Source organism: Vigna unguiculata, chromosome 4, assembly GCF_004118075.2.
Source record: "Vigna unguiculata cultivar IT97K-499-35 chromosome 4, ASM411807v1, whole genome shotgun sequence".
NCBI lineage: Eukaryota > Viridiplantae > Streptophyta > Magnoliopsida > Fabales > Fabaceae > Vigna > Vigna unguiculata.
In genome coordinates this window covers 27,340,583-27,361,298 of record NC_040282.1, presented here as the reverse complement: position 1 = coordinate 27,361,298, position 20,716 = coordinate 27,340,583, and the positions used below count along the sequence as shown (strand labels likewise).

Genomic DNA, 20,716 nt, shown 5'->3' with positions numbered 1-20,716 from the left:
TCTCACCCCTTTACATGGTGTAAAGGGGGGCGAGAACATCTTAGCTCGTTCGTGAGGAAGACGAGTGGTTGATATGGGGGAGGTTGGAAATCTAGGCTCATGATTATATAGGAGGGTCGAGATGGTTACGTTGCAGAGTTGAGTATATCTCGGCCTAGTTAGGCATGGGCATGAGGTGACCAAGTATATCTCGACCCATATGAGGGCCATTGTGTCTTGGCTCAATGTGGGTAACGTATAGTCATACGAGCGTGGATTCGCAATCCCAAGCAGAATGGTTCAAATATAATGGAGCATTTGAGAGTCTTGGTAGTTGCGATGCAATATATGAGATTTATTAATGTTTATGAAATAATAAAAACGAGACTGAATGTAAAGAAGTCAGGATTAATAACCAGGTAATATAAAGTAAGGTTTAATGTCTATAGAAGGTAAGCTTTTCTGAGTCCAATCATTCTCAGATACCATATTGAAACATCCCTAACTTAAGCGTTAGAGTGCATGTAGGTACCCACCCTCCAAGAGTATCACCAAGGAGCAGTCCAAAGACAAGCCTCAAGGAGAACAAGTCAAGGAGTGAAGACTCTTGAGATTGCTTGGTTCTGTACAAGAACAATAACCTTTGTGTGATTATATTCAAATGATGTATTATGAATTATAGTTATCAAATAGTTTTCATGTCTCACACTTGAATATTTTTACTCATTTTTAATATTTTTATTTATTTATTTGTTCAATAAAATATTTGACTCTTAGTTTCAAGTGTTCAATCACATAAACTTATCCTTGTTATTCTCTTTTATCCTTAATTTTTGTTTCATTTGATGATTTTTTTTTTGTTAAAACAATTTTCATTCTCCCTTTACAGTTCGTTGGTTTGATATCTCATAAGTTTTTCTTAGATTTTCAATATACTTTTTATCTTATTACGTCCTTAATTATACATTTACTTTCTTGCTTTAATTACTCGATATCAACTTTTTTGTCGTCACATGTCAAGTCCTTGTGACACATTACAATGTCAGTGCCACATTGCAGGATAATGCCACATGTGCCAAATGTCATTGTACTGATTTCAATTTAGTTTCCATGTATATCTCATTGCTTCAATTTAGTTCCCACTTTTGTGTGTTTGTTTCAATTTTGTTCCAAAGTTTTTTAATAATTGAAGTATATTTTTTAATCAATTTTTTTATAAGATTAAAACTAATTAAGTATAAATATTTTTACAAAATTAAGTATTGATATTTACATTAAAATTTAGTGGTAAAAAATGTTATACTAATAGAACAAATGTCATTGTCACTCATTTTGTTTTTTCAAAATAAAACAATATTGTCTCTCTCCAATTCAAGACCAAATCTATTATATGTATAAATGTTATACTAATATTTTTTTATTAAAAATGACTTTTTAACATATTACATTGTATATTATTTACCCATATTTTTTCAATGTATTCTTTGACCTCTAAATTTTAATATAAATATTAGTACTTAATTTTGTAAAAATATTTATGCTTAATTAGTTTTAATCATATAAAAAAATGGATTGTCAAAATATATTTCAATTATTAAAAAAAAATCAGACAAAATTGAATCAAAGACACAAAAGTGGAAACTAAATTGAAACAATGAGATATATACAAGGACTAAATTGAAATCAGGACAATGATATTTGATAGACATGGTAATATCCTATCACGTGACACTAACATTGCCAGGTGTCACAATAGGAACTTGACACGTGAGAACAAAAAAGTTTTGCAAAAAAGATTAAAAAAAAATTAATTTAAAAAAATTAAAAAAAAACCTTAAGAGTGACATGTGGCACATTGTTAATGACGTTAATTATTTTTATCCGAAAGGAACCTAATTGAAGCACTTTTCAAAAGTAGGGACGCAATTGACATTTTTTTAACAACGAGTACCAAATTGACACGTCCCTATCAAAATGGGTACTATCTGAGTAATTAAACCTATTATTTTTGTCTGAAAGTGACCTAATTGAAGCACTTTTTCAAAGTAGGGATGCAATTGACACTTTTTTAACAACGGGTACCAAATTGACATGTCCCTATCAAAGTGGCTACCATCTGAGTATCATATTGCTTCTAATAAAACAAACATTTGATTATTTATACTTGTTTTTAATATTTTTATTTATTTTTTATTTTTGTCATGTAAAATACTATTTTGGTGATCCTTTATATAATTTTTTTATTTTTTAACTCATTATCATAAGTGTATATCCCACTAGAAACTAACACCTTATTTAATCCAAGACTTATAGTTGCAAACAACTTAAACTACATATTTATACACGTCAAAGTATGCAAAAATTCTCCCTTCAACTTCTCACCACCTAATATTGTATATATGACTTTATATTGTGAGGATTTATTGTTCAAAAGGATTGGGAAGCATTATATGAGGATGACAATCGTGTTCACTTGGTGGTATTTGAGAATGAGAGAAGGAGAGGAATTGCAGGATTAGCTTATTTTCCCATCTCTCCTCAACTCTGAAGAATTGAGAGTGATTCATAATAAAAGATGCATGTAGTCTTAACTCATTTCCATTTTTAAAATAATACTTACAACAATAATTAATATTTCAAATTTCTAAAATGTTTACTAATTGTTTTTTTCAATATGTATCGAATTATTAAGAAAATATTATTTACTTATAATTTTTCTAAATAAATATGTACATTTATAAAATTTATTTACTTATCAAATTATTAAGAAAATATTATTATATAATTTGAATAACATATAAAATATGTAATATTAAATTAAACTTTATATTATTAAATTATATAATAATAAATTTTTATTTAATTTTATTAATAAATAAAACTAAAAGTACATATATTTGTTAAAAAAGTAGAATCGTTCCGAAAAGCTCACAAAATAGGTGGAATCGTTCCAACCTTGTTGGACTTCGTCTTCTTCACCAAGCTCGAATCGTTCCAACCATGACGAGGTTCGTCTTCCTCCACCACGATTGCAGCAACGAATTCCACTTCGTCCACCACGATTACAGCTTTCATATCATGCCTCCACCAACACCCATGGCCTCTTCACCTTTGCTTTATCCATTTCTATAAACAAAACCACACCATGAACGACATAAAAGTAAAACCTCACCTGAAAAGGGGTTCGTAACTTCACACTATATCTACCACAGATAACACATGGAACAAGGAAGCTTCAACTAATGCAACAATGGTATTTAATACATCATTAAATTTGCGTCCTTCACCCTCCATCTCACCTTCACTAGCGGGATCGGATTTATCACCAATTTCGCTATTCCTCGCCTCCTATCCCCTTCCTCACCTCAAAACAAACAAGCTTATCACCCCAAAATTCTTGTTTCCTTTTCCTTCTAAACAGTAAATCACCCGAAAAGAACACAATTTTAAAAAATCCAATACAAACTTCATCCTCTAATTCATTCAAATCCATAATCTCCTTTTCTCTCAAATCAATCTTCACAATAAAATTATAAAAATATTGGTCTTACCACATAAATATTGATACTTAGTAATAACTTAAGCAATAATTTAAATATTTTTACAGATTTATGACTACAAAATCATACAATTTTCATAAAATCATACAATTTTCATGACTCTTGATAAGCATTTTCATAAATAAAGGAATACAAATAAATATTCTTCTTGGAAAGTTAATCTTGTACTTTTTATACATAGATTTGGTTTGATCCCCAACTTATAGAGGATACTTTGAATCCCTAAACCGCATTCCAAATTTTTATTGTATTTAATATTGGTGATGTGTTTGACAGATGCTCACGCATGGCTCTATTTATTCTCTGTAGTTTATTCTTTTATTTCTTCTAGTGTCTCCACTTTTCAAGTTAAACTTTTATGGCAACCTAAAGATCCAATAAATACGCTTTTCCAAGAGGTCAAGAAATAAGAAACAGCACCGGAATGAATAAAAAATCAATGCTACCACCCTCACCTTTTGTTCATCTCTAAAAGACTACAAATAATAGACGAACAAAAATGAATTGAATCCGTCTTCCAAATCTGTAAATCAGATATATAGTAAATAATTACAAATGAAAAATAATGAAGCTATCTTCTAGTTATTCATGAAATGTAGCTCCTTATCTACTCTCAATTTGACCCGATAAGCAATTTCTGATCATCATGAATGGAGGCAACTTCACCTCAAGAAACTTGTGACAACTCATCTCGTAAGATTTCAGGTGAGTAAATAATTATCACACTCGTGTCATTATGTAGATGATACAGCTTCTATGGCGCTGCCTAAGGGCCATGCAGCTTCAACAAGAGCATCGTGGTATTTAACTTTCTTCACTAACGTCATCTGTTGCCATGGATCTAGGCCTGCCAAAACAAGAATCCAGTCAGTGCAGGAAGAGAATAATATTCTCAAGATTTTGCAGAAAGATTGATCCAAGAAAAAGAAAAAGATTTCGCAGAAAGCATCATTATCTTGAATAACTGTTCCAACACGATTACGAAACCTACCGAATCCTTCAACAAGCAATGTATATTGGTACAAGAGATCCATGCATAAATATGGACGGTTCCCTTCCTCAACAAGTGGATAAAAGGATTTGACATCTTCAATCTTTGTTCGACAAGCTTGCTTAGATGCAGCCTCGAAATCCACAGGACGAACCTTCACAACGGGTGAGTTTGGGTCGGCAAAACCAGCCTTTGAATAAATAATATGATTAGCATGGCAAAGTTGCATTAAATGAAGGGACTGATATCAGTATTTGGTCCAAGGGTTAATAAAATAAGCAATACCTCAGCTGCGCGGTCAAAGAAAAATGAGGCAACAAAAAGATTTTTCTGTCCATCACCCCCACCACCATTCCATATCCCACCAAAAGTGCACTTCATATGTGTGCATTTTGACTCGTTAACCTTGAGAGCCTTAAGAGCTATGCTTTTGCATTCATTCAAGCTTGCACCAGAAGGATAGGATGAAGCATTAAACGACTTTCCTCCATAGTTGTAAGATCCTGAGGATGTTTTAAAATAAAACTTATTGGCATAAAAATAGAACCAAGCATGTAGAAAGCCAAAGTAATATTCACCATTAAAGCCATCTAAGAGGCAAGGGTTTCCAAAATCATCCGAAACCTTTAAAATCTTCGCACGAGCTGCTAGTAAACCATAGCCCAAGTAACTGAAAGCAAAATGCTAAAACCTATTGACCATGAAGATGGAATTGTATTACAGAATATCTATCTATCTGAAAATTAGGGTAAAGACTACAGAGGTGGGCACTCGAAGATCCCATAAAAACATAAAATCTCAAAATGGCATGTCAAGAGCAAGAAGAAAAACCTGTGAACATAGAGGTAATATTTCCTTCCCCTAAGGAACATCTCCTTGACATATTGGTCCTCTCCAACTGATACAGTTGGAGCCCCAGCAGCATCTGTCTCTGAGATGGCATATGCCATCTGAACAGATCCACCACCAAGATCAACTACCCCAACTGTCTCTGAATAATCTCTTCCTAGGTTTCCCAGTAGATAGTTGATAGTCACCTAAATAAAACAGAAGGCCAGGTAAAACTAACTAAATACCGTAGAGGAAAGTGAACACAACATCTTAACTTAATTTCCTTTCTACTTACACTTGATCTTAAAAAGTTTAGTCACTGTCGAACCATGCAAATGTTTCCTGGCAGTGTATAATTTTAGCTGCCAGGAAATGCTATCTAAACAGATATCATATACAAAGAACTTGAAATAACAGGTTAAAACTCGAGCCTTCCAGGATACCAAAATTAGCATTCGTCAAGTATTTTATATTGTATTTCCGACACGTCTGATGCATCTAAGCATTGCTCCCATAACTCTTCAAATAAAGAAAAAAACTATCAATAAAAAATTGTGTAAAGCAGTTGTCACAATTATTGCATCATATCATCACTTCGTTACTGATATAATGTCAGAGTACATTTAGCCCACTGCTTATACAGTTCACCCAAAATCATTTGTACACTATAATAACCCCTAAATCAAGTATGCTAAATAAGGGACAATATGTTTGGACAAGATTCTCCATAAACTTTTCCTGGAGGGAAAAAAAATGAAATAGATTTTTCTATAACTGACACTTTCTTCCACAATAATAGTATTATAATTACTCAAACTAAAAGTACTGATTCTATGTCTAGCTGCCACATCACTAATGGCCAAATCAGTGATTAAATCCAACTCCCCACGAATTAAAGGGCAATGTCACATTACAACAACGAAGCATTATCCAACTAGATTGAAATTTAAATTCTTACAAACCTTAGAGTTACATTGTCAGGAGTTCAGCATTTATGCTGATTTAGAATTTTTCCCCACCTTTCATGGTATAGACTACTGATTTCTCTTTTATATATCTGTCAGTGACTATAGATGGATTCTATAGTGACCTCTGTTACTACATATTTTCAGAGATTGAAGTGCTCTTTAGAGCAAATGTATTGTAACTATCCATTCGATGTCACTAAAGCATGTAACTTACGAAAGTTAGAAATATAGAGTTCATATGCATACCCATTGAAAAGCACCTTCTTGTGTTCCATCCAGCACTCTTACTGAATCGGACTCAGATTTTAGGGTGCTTCTTTGCTTAAGCAAATCCCGAACCTTACATTCACAAATAGTGGAAGCAACACAAGTTTAAAAGGTTGAGTATGGCTACTACATGCTAATAATATTGAACATGAGCAAGATGCAGCAAGTAATGTTTACCGCTTGCAAAATCCTGTCCGGAGCATCCCCTTCCAAAGCCCTCAACCCTGCAGTTGCCTGCATTAGCATATAAAATGTTTCAGATATCCCAACCCAAATGAATATGAATATAAAATTAAACACACCCCAACTCTAACAGGTGTCTTCGGCCGAAACTCCCGAGGAACAACACTCTCAGCTTTATCCAATAGAGTAATCAAAGATTCAGCAGCCTGTTGTGGATTCTGTGCATAAGCACTCAAACCAGGTTTAATCTGCAAAATCATAAAAATGTTACCACCACACCAAGGGTCTAGCTTTTAAAAAAGGTTCGTGACTGTGTTTTTATCACAACACCAAGGTGTTTTTGGAGTGTCTGCAACCACAATTGTGGCCTCATTTGTTTGAAATTTAAGAATATATTTCTTTTAGAATTTGAAATCTTGACTTCAATTTTGAAAAATTCAAAGAAATTGCTGTAGTAGACACACATTCAAATTATAGCATAATTAAATACTAATGACAATAAAATATGGAGAAATTTCACACATACATTCCACATATTTCAATAATACCTCTCATCACTACTCATGGGCCAAATAGATAAAAATCGAACACATATTTCCACAAACATGCTTAGTTAACAAGTTAAAACAACATCATGTTATGATCTGTTTGTTTGAGAGGCAAGTCTTAAAGGCACTGAATATCATTTTAAAATATATTTTGAGGCTTTTTCTAAAACAAGTTGTACGTTTTGAACAAACTAAGAGTACCCAATAATTTGTTTTCCACATATTACCACAGTAACACATAAAACTGAAAATTAATTTGCTTCAACTGTTCAACTTGATTGGATGCCACATTACTCCCATCTTGTTCAAGGTAAACGTGGAAACCTTGGCCAAGGAACTAAAGTTCAACAAACTGAGGCAAACCAAGCAAGATAATTTTTCCCATTCAGTCATTCAGAAGTAATAGTAAAAGTTCCAGAGAAGGAGACAAGTCTAGAAGACATTTTCGTTGTAGGAGACCAACAAAAAAGAAATAGCCAATAGGAAACAAATAGAAGATTTCAGATTTGACCTTCAACCTTACTGGAAATGAAGACCCAACGATCATAACAAAGACGAGGAGGGAGGTCCAACAAGTCTTGTTGAGGAGGCGCGATGTCACTCCAGTTAGAGGATGACAGCATGTGCATGTCACACACCTAGATGCTGTGAACAACGAGTATGCGTGTGGTGGCGCATTGAGTAGATTCAGCCTTTTGGACCGACAGGGTTGGCTATTGCTTAGAGAGATGCTCCAAATCCAGTGGTTATTGGAGATAACTATGGAAGTGAACAGTGGTGGAAGGTGGCTTATATTTTGCCGAACAAGACTGAGATCAGCAAATCGAGATTGACCGCTCAGATGCCAAATTGAGATAAATAAAATAGACAATATATTTTTGAGAGCTTAAATAAATCACCTCTCTTATGTTCTCGTATTTATATGACAGAATTCTGATAAATTGAGTAGAGGGAAGAGCAAAGATAGATATAGAGATAGGTACAACTTAAATGTACAACACTTAGTAGTTTTCCAGTAAAACTATTTAATACCTATTCTAACATAAATATATCATTTTTAGTCCTCTAAATGGTTCAAATAGACACTTATAAGAGGATAAAAAGTGATTTAAGATAATGCTGCGAGAATTAAAAATGGGGCGTGTCACATTTTAGTATTGTAGAGAAACCAAGATCACATTTTATATATAATTTATTTTATGAGTCTATTTGAACAAGTTTATCATGACAGAAATATAAAAGAAAATTAATTAAATAAGTTTTTCCATAAGTTAAAATTAGCTTATACCAAGTTAAAAATAAGGATTTATGAGAGAGTTTCTACAAATTAACTAATGCATAAACTAATTTTAGTTCACAAAGAAATTTATTTAATTTGTTCTTCATTTTCTCTCCTAAAAGTATTATGGAGAAATTTGTCTAAACAAACCTAAATCAATTCAATGTTTGTATACTTGGACTAAAATATTTTATTTTAATGCGAAGTGAAACTTGTTGAGATTAATGATCCAAGCAAAAACATGAAGTGATTTGATTTGATGCTCTAAATCATGATGATTGAAGTGATGAGGTGTTGATCTTGGAGTTGAAAAATTGTTATTGAGTTGTATTTTTGTGGTTATAGAGTTGTAATCAAGTTTACAATCCGTGATCTTAGTTAAAATTGATTAAATTGGTTTATAGAAGTGTTAAGAGCCTTTATTTAAAGGCTTATTTTAATTTATTATGAAGAGTTTTAGTAAACTAAAAATGTCCTTGAACTTGCTGGGTTTGCAAGTTAGAACACCTGGGTCAACTAAATTCTCAAGTTAATAAACTAAAATGACTTTAGCAATTTAATAAGTTGACTATGATTTAGTCTATAAAACCAAACTTTTAATGAACTAAAATCACCAAGTGATTTTGACTCAAATCTCGTTTTAGCCTGAAAAAAGTTGTGCAACTTCATCGTGCTTTGTTTTAGCTTACTAAAATGAGTTTTAGTTGGTTAGAACTATCAGATATACAACGTTATAATTCCTACTCTTCTTAAATACGAAATAACTTAAAATCTAATCAATTAGAATACTTAAAATTTTGAAAATACCGAGTAAGAGTTTTGCATTTTGGAAAACACTTTGTTGGAGCTACTCATGAAGAATCATTGAATCATGATCATAGATTAATCACCTTACTTTGAAGATCACTATCCTTTCTTTTCTTTTTTTTGGTTTGAGCTGAAACTTTTCCAGGTGATCTTGTTTCATAATCTAATCCATTTTTTGTGTTGTATGGTTCTTAGTTAGGGTGGTCACGGGAATTTGATTGTGATAGTTTCAGAAGTGGTGTTGTAGATATTGTACAATTCAAGGTATTATGTTGTTGTATATGTTCCTGTTTTCTTCGGAAGTTCTTGTAAAACTTGAAAATTTAGTAGATAGGCTTATTTTAGTGATTTAGCAATAGGATATAGATATCTTGAAAGGGGTGAACCATTATAATTTCTCGTGTTTTTTCTCTTAGTCTTATCTCATACAACTCTTAATTGCATTGATTTGCTATTATATGCATTACCAATTGTTTAACATGAGTTTTTATCAAGAACAGACTGATTCAAAAACTGATATTTATTCATTTGCAAAAAGTTTAATTTCTCCCCTAGAACTCAGCCTAATGCTAACAAAACCTTTCAGATAAAATTCTAACAATCATGATTTAAAAATTAGAGTAACTGCTTTATGCTATCTCATTTTCACTTCACTTCCTTGTTCTCTCTTCTACCACTTCAAATCTAATGTGAAAAAGCTTTTACATTTAACTTTCCTAAAATTTAAAAATTAAGTAGATAAGTGAATTTTAGCTTATATAACAAGTTTTAATATTCTTAATTTTTATCTTTACCAGAACTTACTGACCAGTTTATGCCATATTTCCTTCTTTATTAACCTATCACACAAAAATTCAGGGAAGAGATTATTACATTGAATAAATCATCAATTTCATCCACAAAAGTATTGTTATCTCTCATATGTAGGCTCCAAAATAAACAAATTATAAAAGTAAACCTTAAAACATAAAAAATTATACTAACTAGTCCTTGAAGTATTAGAAAAATCCTTCAACTTGGTCTATTTATAAAATACATTAATATAGGGATACATGTATAGAGGTTCATTACAAATTACATAATTTTTTTTTCATTAATAACTACTAGAGATTTATGAATTAAATTATTGACTCACTCTTACTAGATTAGAGTAAACTATTTCGAAGGAAAACGCAAATCCACGATTTTCACTCACCTGAACGAAAAGCTCGAGGTCATTCCCGATGGGAACGAGATCCAAGTTCTGGTCGAAACGAAAGACGTGGACACGGCTTCCGGAGCTTCCGGCGTCGAAGATGACGGCGAAGGCGGTTTTCCGATCGGGGGCGGCCTTGCGGTGTGTTAGGGCGTAGTCTTCGATGGACTCGTTGGAGGAGGCGGAAGGCATGGCGTAGAGCACGAGCGCGACGAGGAGGAGCGGAACCGCCACCATGAGAAACGCTCCCCGGAGGTTGTAGATCTTGTCTTTAAGCGACTCCGGCGGCGGCTGCCGCCCGGAGCGCTTGATCATTTTGGTTGTTTCGAGCTCCAGCTCGGCGTCGAGAAGTTCAGCTGAGGACGAGGAGCGGAGGCGGATCTGAGAGGCGGTGGCGGAGGGCGAGGGCGGCTTTAACAGCGCTTTTGTGTGAAACGAATTTGAAGGATGAGAGACTCTGGGAAACGACAGCGTTTGGGGAATGGGAATGCTGGTGTGTCGGTGTGGGAGGGGAGAAGAGGGAAATGATTGATGGTATGGGAACGAGAGATGGGAAGGGAAGAGAGAAAGTGACAGTGTGTGCTCGATTTGAGAGAGAGAGTGGCGGAGAGTGTGTCAGTGCGCGTGTTTTGTCTGGGAGCGGTGTTTACGCGAGAATGTGTTTTCGTTGTAACGGTATTTTGTGTGCGAATGGGAAATGGAGGTAGAATTACTACAAGTGCATCCGAGTCCGACTCGCACAATCGAATCATGTAAAAAGCTTAATTGTTTTGCTTCAATTATATTTTTATTTATATTTTGATTGAAAACACTAATGATGATAGTTAAAACATGAAATTACTTTTATTTTTGGTTTTTTTTCTCAAATGGTGCAATTTTTTTCCAATTTCTTAAAATGGTACATTTTTTTTATTTCTCAATAGAGGTAAGTCGTGAGAAAATGACACGACTTCATCTTGAAGAAGTCGTGCCAAATTAAGACGAATTTGATTAATTCGAGCTGAAGTCGTCTCAAATAGAAGAGACTTTAATATCTTTCATGAAGTCGTACCAAACAAAGACGACTTCACTTAAATTAATTTCGAGAATAATCAAAGTAGTCATATAATGGGACGACTTCATAACAAGGAAAGTCTTGCCATATTGGCACGACTTCAGTATTGGGTTATTAAGAAAGTTTTCTCATAATGGCACGACTTCACTATTAGGGTTTTAAGAAAGTTTTCCCATATTGGCACGACTTCAATATTGGGTTATTAAGAAAGTCTTGCCATAATGACACGACTTCAGTATTAGGTTTTTAAGAAAGTCTTGCCATTATGGCACGACTTTAGTGTTTTGGTTATAAAGGAAGTCTTGTCATAATGGCACGACTTGATAGTTGAACTTGAATAAAGAAAGAAAAAGTTAAATTAAAAAAAGAAAAAATTATTGAATTATGATAATATTAAATTGAATAAAGAATTTAAAATTTTCATTGTACACAAGATATACAAAAGTAAAGAAAAGAAAAAAAGAGTTTTTTAATAACAAATATATAAGATCCAATAATTTTTTAGTTGATATATATTAAAATAAAAGTGAACACCTCCGTCTGCATATCCCACATCGTTCCAGCAATATTATCGGCCTACAATGCCGCCACAAATTGTGGAAGATATAAACCAAAGACAACAACATGAAGATATAATGATGATGACGATCTAGTTCAGATCTCATTATGGCACAGGCTCTCATAGATAACTTTCATTCCCTATTATAAGAAACCAAAATCATCATGAAATTTTTAATTACTTATATGCATTATTATTTAACTAATTAATATGACTAAAAAAATTTAATTTTTATTCGAACTAAAGTCGTCCCAATATGGTACGACTTCTTCATTAACAACACAACATTGAAGTCTCTCCAATATGGGACGACTTATTCATTAACAATTTAATACTGAAGTCTTCTCATATTGGCACGACTTTGCTTAAAATGTTAATTAAAGTCGTCTGAATATGACACGACTTCTTCATAACACAGAAGTCTTTCCATGTTGGCACGACTTCAGCTTATTTTAATTAAAATCGTCTGATTTTGGCACGACTTCTTCATACAGAAATCGCACCATCTTGGCACGACTTACCCTTCGCTGAAATTTTAAAAAAATTTGCACCATTTCGGTAAATGCATAATTAAATTGCACCAGTTTGGGAAAAAAACCTTTTTTTTTCTCAACTACTATATTGATAATCTTAACATATTTTTAACATTGTACAAGTTATCATAATAATTATTCTCATAACTCGACACCAATATCATAAGATACAATAGATAAAATAGAAAATACAAGTTAAAAGAAATTCCAAAAGAAGATATAAGTTAAAATTATCAAACATTAATAACTAAAACAAAAATAACTTACAATAATATTTAATTTTTAGTTAAGATATTTTAAACATAATTTCATCGAAAACATCTTTAAACAAACAATAAAGTGACTTATTATTTACTAGTATATTGATAATTTTAATAATATGTCGGACATCGATCTAATTACCTATTTCCTAGATGATATGTTGGTCATCGATCTCAAGTTTTTATGTCAGAAACTTGTTATCCTTCCTTAGATCAAGGTAGTCATCTAGAGGAAACACATGCTCGGAGAAGAGAGACAAGTGGTAGTGAATCATGAAATTTCAAAATTACTAGATGTTGATTTCATACAAGAAATTGTTTATACCACATGGTTATGGTGAAAAAGTCAAACGAAAAATGATGTATGTGCATCAATTATATGAACTTCAACAAAGTATGTCTAAAAGACATTTACTGTTGTCGAAAACTTGTTATCCTTCCTCAAGTTTTATGAACAATTACTAGATGTTGATTTCATACAAGAAATTATATGAACCTCAAGTTTTTATGTCAGAAACTTGTTATCCTTCCTTAGATCAAGGTAGTCGTCTAGAGGAAACACATGCCCGAAGAAGAGAGACAAGTGGTAGTGAATCATGAAATTTCAAAATTACTAGATGTTGATTGCATACAAGAAATTGTTTATACCACATGGTTATGGTGAAAAAGTCAAACAAAAAATGATGTATGTGCATCAATTATATGAACCTCAACAAAGTATGTCTGAAAGACATTTATTGTTGTCGAAAATAGATCGACTTGTTGACAATATGATAGGGTGCAAACTACTTAACTTTTTGGATGCATACTTGGGATAAAACCAAATTAGAATGTACCTTCCCGATGAGAAGAGTTATTGTCTTTTATGATAGAATGACCAAACTTTTGCTACAAAGTCATGTCCATTGACCTCAAGAAATTGGTCACACATATCGTACTTTAAAAGATAAGGTAGTTTCTAACCTTGTCAACAATATCGTGAAAGTCTATGTGGATGACATGGTTTCAATCGTTGTGAACCAACATCTGTCTTACCTCCTAATAGTTTTCAACAAGGTAAGGTTGCATAACATGAACCTTAACCTTGAAAAGTGCTTTTTTAGAGTAGGAAGAGGAAATTTTTGTGCTTCATGATAACTTGGAGGGGTATAGAAGTGAAGTGATACTACCAATGAGAAGTCCCTAAAATCTAAAAGAAGCTTAAAGCCTTAGTGAAAAACTGACCGCCATCTCTCGTTTTCTTCCATGCCTTACACAAAAAGCCAAACCCTTATTCAAATTATTAAACGGAGCCCAAACCTTTTAGTAGATTGAGCATTGTGAAAGGACATGTCTTGGTTACTCATTCTCATAAATCCTCAGCCATACTCCTTGTTTGTTCTTTACCAAGTCATATCACATTTAGTGATGAGTTCGATGTTCATACTCAAGGAAGGTGAAAAGAAACATCTAGTTTGTTAGACCCTAGAAAATTAAGATGAGTAATGAGTAGTGGGTCCTATGAGGCCAATGAATGTTGTGTTATTAAACATAACATATGGTGTGATAGCAGCAAAGTAATGTGCTTGAAAGAGTCTAGTGGATACCTTAACCATTAGACGATTGAGCCGTCTGGAGGATGCCTTGGCCATTAGATGAAGGGTGGTGTGAATGAACACTATAATTGTATGGAGATATTAGACGAAGTGTGTAAAGAACTGGGAGAAGAATAATAATAATGGATGAGTGTGATAGAAAAGAATAATAGTAGATGATGAGAGAATTTAATCATATCAGAGATATGAGTTTGTATGCTTGGAATACTATACATAGTATAGTCTATCAGGTGTGTTGGTAGACGACTTAAAGGTTAAATGCAATAAGAGGAAGTTAAGGAAAGTAAATGTAAGGAAGTAGACGAGTAAGGACATGGTGGTAGATGATTGTTGTGAGAATGAGAGTACTAAATAACTCATGTTGAAAGAGGAAGAGTAAACGACTCTTGTAAGTAGACGACTTAAGTTGGATAGAGCATTAGAGAATGACTTCGTCTCCTGGAGCATTAAACACAAAATTCATCTAATGGAGCACTAGACGTCGAGGTCATATAATGAGCCACTGAAGGCTTGGGTCGTCTAATGATCATTAGACGAGGAGGTCGTTGGATGACGAGGTCATTTAATGGATCAATAGATGAGGAGGTGTGTTGTGGATACATTTAGCAATGTATGTAATGAAAAATGATATGCTGCACAAAAAGAGAAGAGTATGTGAGAGTATAATAGAAGCATTGGATGATGTGTTTATAAAAATATTAGGTGATATATTTTATATTACATTAGATGACTATACGTTGCAGTGGGTAGACGAGGTGAGGGATTAAGCCATGGGGTTGAAATCAACGGAGAGAGATGGTTATGTGCGCATGATGAGTTATGATAGGTGAGACTATGAGGTCTATGATTTTTCTACCAATGGCATTGAGGCCTAGATTGAAGTATCTTTGTTCATTGAGTGGCATTGAGCCTGTGACTCATTGGTGTACCCATGTCTGGATGGATGAACTAGGATTAATAAGTCTGGTTATGTGCGATTGAATCTTAAAGGCTAAGCTTCGAGGAGAAGAGCATGGTATGAAACACGAACATGTTTGAGGGAAAAAAAGTTGGGAATCCATGAAAGCTTCTGGGAGACAGAAATAATAAGTGGAGAATCATGGGCCTAGGGATTAGAGAAGTCGTGATTTATGGACAAAGTTGGCATTGATAAGCTTCTAGTTATTGATGTTTGATAAGCTTGATAAATACTTAGTAATTAAGCTTATTAATTTCTCTTATTTGTCTTTATTTCATATTTTTGTGTTTATTATTTATTGGGAAGTTCATAAGTGTTATGTGTTTTGTTTAGTTAGGAATATTTTTCTTTTCTTGAGTCATTGTATACAAAAATGGAAGATTAGAGAAGACTACAAAGTTGTCTATCAAGACCATCTTGCCCAATGATGGATATGTGACAATGAGGAAGGGCAAGGATCCACTTGAAGAACTTGGAGGACCTAAGGGCTAGAGCAAGGAAAGTAAAAGAAGCTCTACAACAAGTGTTGTCCATATTATTTGAATACAAGCCCAAGTTTCAAGGAGAAAAGACCAAGGTTATGAATCGCATCATGGCCTAAATGGAGAAGGATTAATATACCAATTTCCTGCAATTTCTTTTAAGTTATTAGTTTGTTTATATAAGGGTTTGATGCTTTGTAATATTGGCTGACCAAATTATGTTTTGGCTTAACCAATTAATTGGCTTTAGTTTTGCTTTATTTTCAAGTTGTAATAAGGGCTCATTTGCCAACTTAAGAATAAACCTTTGGGAGACCAAGAGGATGCATGACTGAATGCTTTTGGGGTGACTTTGGGTTGCAAATTTTGTAGTTACAATCAGCCACTAAATAGTGGGATCACTAATAGCTTAAGTGGTATGTAATTGTAATTTATGGGTCTTTCGTAATTCTGATAGTTAAAGCTTTTATACAAGCTGAACCATTTTTATCAATGGAGACAAGTTGACTTTTATTCAGAAAATTAGAGTTTATGTCTTATATTTTAGTGAGAGTGATTCTCCTAAGTTCTTGAGTGATTCAAGAACCTTTGGTTGTATCAAAGGACTTTCCCTCCTTTGTGTGTTTCCTCCCTTGAGAAGAGAGTGATTCTTTCCTTCCACCTTTCATATTCATATCTTCTTCTTTCACCCGAAAAAAAAAACTCACTTTTGTCCACATTTATCACGTGGTCATAACTCTCATTCTACGCATCCAAAATTAGTGTTTCTTAAGCCTAGATTATAGTTCAGAACGTGAACTTTCACCTCGTTTTGGAATCATGTTAATTAAAGTTCTACAACTCGAGATATTAATGTTTCCAATATATTGTTCATACTGGAATCTCAACATCTTTCTAATCCACCTTTTCACTAAGTTTCCAAATTTCCTATAGGTTCCAACCCTAAAGATTCTAAGTCAACCCTTGTGCAAATAGGGTTCACATCACCCAGCCAGAGCTCCACCACTTGCCCATCAAGAAATCTGTCTCGCCCATGAGACATAACAGTTGCACTTGAGTTTAACGTACTTCTCACCCATCGAGAGATCAGGCTTGCTCAACAAGTAGACAATTTCTTATTTGGTTATGTGTTGAAATGAAGAGTTCTTTGGTGTGAAAACTCTGGGAAACTCGACACTTCAGTCAAGGACACTTTTGGGACGAAACTACAACAAATTCTTCAATCTAATCGTGCGAATTCATCAAATTCGTATGCACTAGATGATTAGGAGTAGTTAATCTCCATTTTCATTAGGATTGGATGCAATGAATTCATACTCCATGTAACTTTTCCTATGCAATATAGTTTCTTTCATATTCAATTGTTCTATCTTAATTATTAATGTGTATAATAGGAATATCATGCTATTTGTTGTTACCGAATCATTGGAAAATGAATTGGAACTAGACATGGATAGAACACTAAAGAGTTATGGTTCTAGGGATAGACATAATCTCTTGGTCATTCTAGAAATGTGATCTTAGTGCAAATTGTATGTTAAAATGGCTAAGGAATTAAAATTTTAACATATGATTTAGAACTTGCTTCTAAGGAATTAGAGTAAGTATGCTTTTAACATGAATGTGAGTATGTTAGAAATATATATTGTGTAGTGTTATATTAATTTGATTCATGAAATCCAATCTCAATGAAGTTTTTTACCGAAAATCACATATTTACTTCATAACTTTGAATTCTTTTCTTTAGATTGAATTAAAAATGCTTTTTATAATTGCTAAAATTAGTAAATAATCATAAATAGATAGACAAATGCAAATCCCTTGGGAAAATGACACTTTGACTTTCATTTTACTACTTGTAACGAATTGTACACTTGCAAAAATGTTAACAATGTTGTGTGAATGTTTATGTGGGAATATTTTTGTAAGAACTATTCCATGCGTGAATATCTTGGTGTGTGTAACATCTCTAAGGAATATTACTTAATTAAATAAATGGAGAAAATGAAATTGATGAAGGATTATCCCATTTCCTTTTAAGATTATTGAATATGGTGTGAGTTGATAAAGAAAGCTAAGTGAAATCCCCATTGGACATTAAGATAGCAAGCTATCTAGATGTGAAGGTTCCTTTCACAAAGCTCAAGAAAAGAAGATGATGGATTGATTCGAAACAAAAAGGAAATGGAAAGCACATAAACCATAGAAAACCAAGAACAATTAAAGGAGAAGAAAACATAAAATGGAAAGGAAAGAAATGGTAAAAATGTGAGAAGCACGCCACTACAAGGCTAGGCTAGAAGCCATGGCAACCTTGAAGATGAGTGGATGTGTGCCGCCACTTCCTATGCAAGATAAGGCTTAAAAGTATTTACTCCCAAGGGAGGAAACTCTCACAAATGGTTGAGACACAAGAGTGTTTTTACTTCAAAATGTTCAACCCTTTTACATGTCTAGGAGCACCCCTTATATAGAAGAGTTTAGGGGCCTCTAAGAAAATAAAAGATACCTAAGGATGCCTCTACAAAAACCTAACCCTAGCTTCTAGAAACTAGGTCAAATAAGGTTACAAAAAAAGAGAGACAAAAGAGCTAACTATGGTGTGTGCAAGGTTAATTTCGTTCTAGCACAAAAGGAGACAAAGAATGTGTCTCATATGTCTCCAAAATGTGGCCAACGTGTGCTAAAAATAAAGGAGACCAAAGGTACATAGGTACACTTGTTTTATGCATTTTACTTTATGCTTTATGTCTTTGCTTTACTCTCTCCTCCACATCATTTATGCTCCCCAATCACCATGCGCCACCTAGCATTGCTTTCTTACTCCTAATTAACCTACAAAGCAAATAAACATAGATTAGCATGTTGGCTTAAGTCAAGTCAACTATAGTCAACAAGTCAAACCTAGTCAAAGGTCAACAAGTCAACTAAAGTTGATTCAACTAAGTCAACTTAGGGAATCAAAAATAACAAACACAAATGAAAGTGATGAAGGATTAGGGAACTTCCTTTCTAAACATGCTTAGTCTTCTTAAGCATGTGCCTCCATCCTTGGTTGGGGTCAATCCTTCATCAAAAATTTAATCGTCGCAATAGTATTATTCTCAAATGCGGGAAAATTTAAAATGTTGAACAACGCACCAAAAATTACGAAATAATAGTAATAAAAGTATTACAATTTCCAAAATCCAGCAAAACCATGAAAACATAATAAAGTCCCTAGCTCTAATCCCAAGCTAGCACTCATTTTGTCGTCTGTGTATCCACAACATCACGTGTATCATCATCTGCTCCGTGTAACGAATCACACGATCATCGCCAATCACAAACAGAAAGGGTGAGCTTATAAAATTAGAACCAACATATAATATAACAGAATATAAGCAAGACACCCATCTTATTCATCCTAATTAGTTCTTGGCTAAGACCTTAATCCCCAAAGCTTTTCAGCCTTCATCATACACAAGTAGTCAGCCTTGGACTCAGGATTTATGATGCTCACACGAACCTGCCCGCTCGTAGTCCTGCTCTACAAACCTCCCCGCCCGTAGTCCAACACATGTGATCCACCAGCTACGTACCTCCCCGCACGCAGCATCTCTCAAGTGTGAGCACGGAACATACGAACACCTGGGCTTATAACCATGAACTGATGTGCCGCTTGGCGGCATCGTATTGGCCGCCAAGCAATAACGGTGAACCAATCCTGTTCTGGAAATTAGTCAGTTGGCTACGAGAAAGATGGATCATGAAGTGAGTCATGATCAAAGTTAGGGTGAAAGAATGAAAAGAAATAGAAGAATAAGGGTTAGTGAAGATAGAGGCAATGTAATGAGGAGTGAGGATGCGTGAGATGCATCTATGTTAAATAGTTCAAGGATCTCTAGAAGTGAAAAACCAACTGATGTGAGGGGAATTCTGTGGAGAAAGAGAATAACTCAGTTTTACGGTGGGATAGGTGGGTATTGGTTTTGTCAAGTAAATGGATAATATTTGAATGGTTAGAGAGTAGATCAAATTGGTTAAGTATGAGATTGGAAAGGTGTGGAATATAATGCAATAGGATATGACTTATGCTATTGGAGAATGGATTTATGGAAAATTATATAGTTGATTAGGCACGTACTGTGAACTACAAAGAGAATAGGAAATAGCGGGGTCAGATTTCAATTTGTGATGTTGCATATGTGATTAAGCAAAGTGAGAGGAAGGTGTGGGGTTGTTGTAGTATATCAGGTGTATGTGTGTGATGATGAGATCAAGGCATAGAGTATAAATCGTAGGAGCTGATTAAGTCATGAAGAATTGGTAAGAATGTTTGATAAATCACTCATCTCGAATGTGGGAATTGGGAATATGGTCTATGAGTAATTGAACTAGCTATGACGGGATAATTAAACTTGGGTATGATAAGCAAGTGTGCAATAGTAGTCTCGAGCAATCTAGATTGTGGAACCAACTAATTTGGGTGCAAAAAACCAGTAGAATTTTCGCTATTGGTATAGCACCTAGCGGCCCAGGGTCTGTGCGCTAGGCGATAGACTATCAAGGATGTGCACTGCGACGTGTGGCGCCTAGCGACAAGATGTGCTCCACCATGCGATGTCCGTGAAACAGTGGGTCTGGGAGTGGCCTGGTGCCTGGCGACAACGATGACCCGCCAGGCG

At 34.1% G+C, this 20,716-nt stretch overlaps 1 protein-coding gene across 5 annotated transcripts; it reads right to left on the bottom strand.

Annotated features, from left to right (window-relative positions):
- Positions 1 to 3,946: 3,946 nt before the first annotated feature.
- On the bottom strand, positions 3,947 to 11,361 carry LOC114182279 (apyrase 2-like). 5 transcript variants are annotated; one of them, XM_028069109.1, is made up of 10 exons: positions 10,609 to 10,759; positions 7,839 to 8,136; positions 6,899 to 7,027; positions 6,774 to 6,830; positions 6,576 to 6,668; positions 5,362 to 5,567; positions 5,109 to 5,200; positions 4,816 to 5,033; positions 4,531 to 4,720; positions 3,947 to 4,386 (listed from the first exon to the last, which is right to left on the bottom strand). In XM_028069109.1, exons 1-10 carry the CDS (start codon positions 10,629 to 10,631, stop codon positions 4,274 to 4,276), a joined length of 1,419 nt encoding a protein of 472 aa, XP_027924910.1. In that variant the 5' UTR covers positions 10,632 to 10,759; the 3' UTR covers positions 3,947 to 4,273. The 5 variants fall into 5 exon arrangements, with proteins under 5 accessions (XP_027924910.1, XP_027924913.1, XP_027924912.1 ...); XM_028069112.1 differs by having other exon boundaries at positions 4,531 to 4,684; XM_028069111.1 differs by having other exon boundaries at positions 7,851 to 8,136.
- Positions 11,362 to 20,716: the final 9,355 nt, after the last annotated feature.

Excerpts from the sequence above, each read along its gene's own strand:
- LOC114182279 (XM_028069109.1), bottom strand. The coding sequence starts at position 10,631 with ATGACCTCGAGCTTTTCGTTCAG. Across the intron at positions 7,028-7,838 it reads CATTTCCAGTAAGGTTGAAG|ATTAAACCTGGTTTGAGTGC; the intron begins GTCAAATCTGAA and ends ATGATTTTGCAG. Across the intron at positions 6,831-6,898 it reads AGACACCTGTTAGAGTTGGG|GCAACTGCAGGGTTGAGGGC; the intron begins GTGTGTTTAATT and ends ATGCTAATGCAG.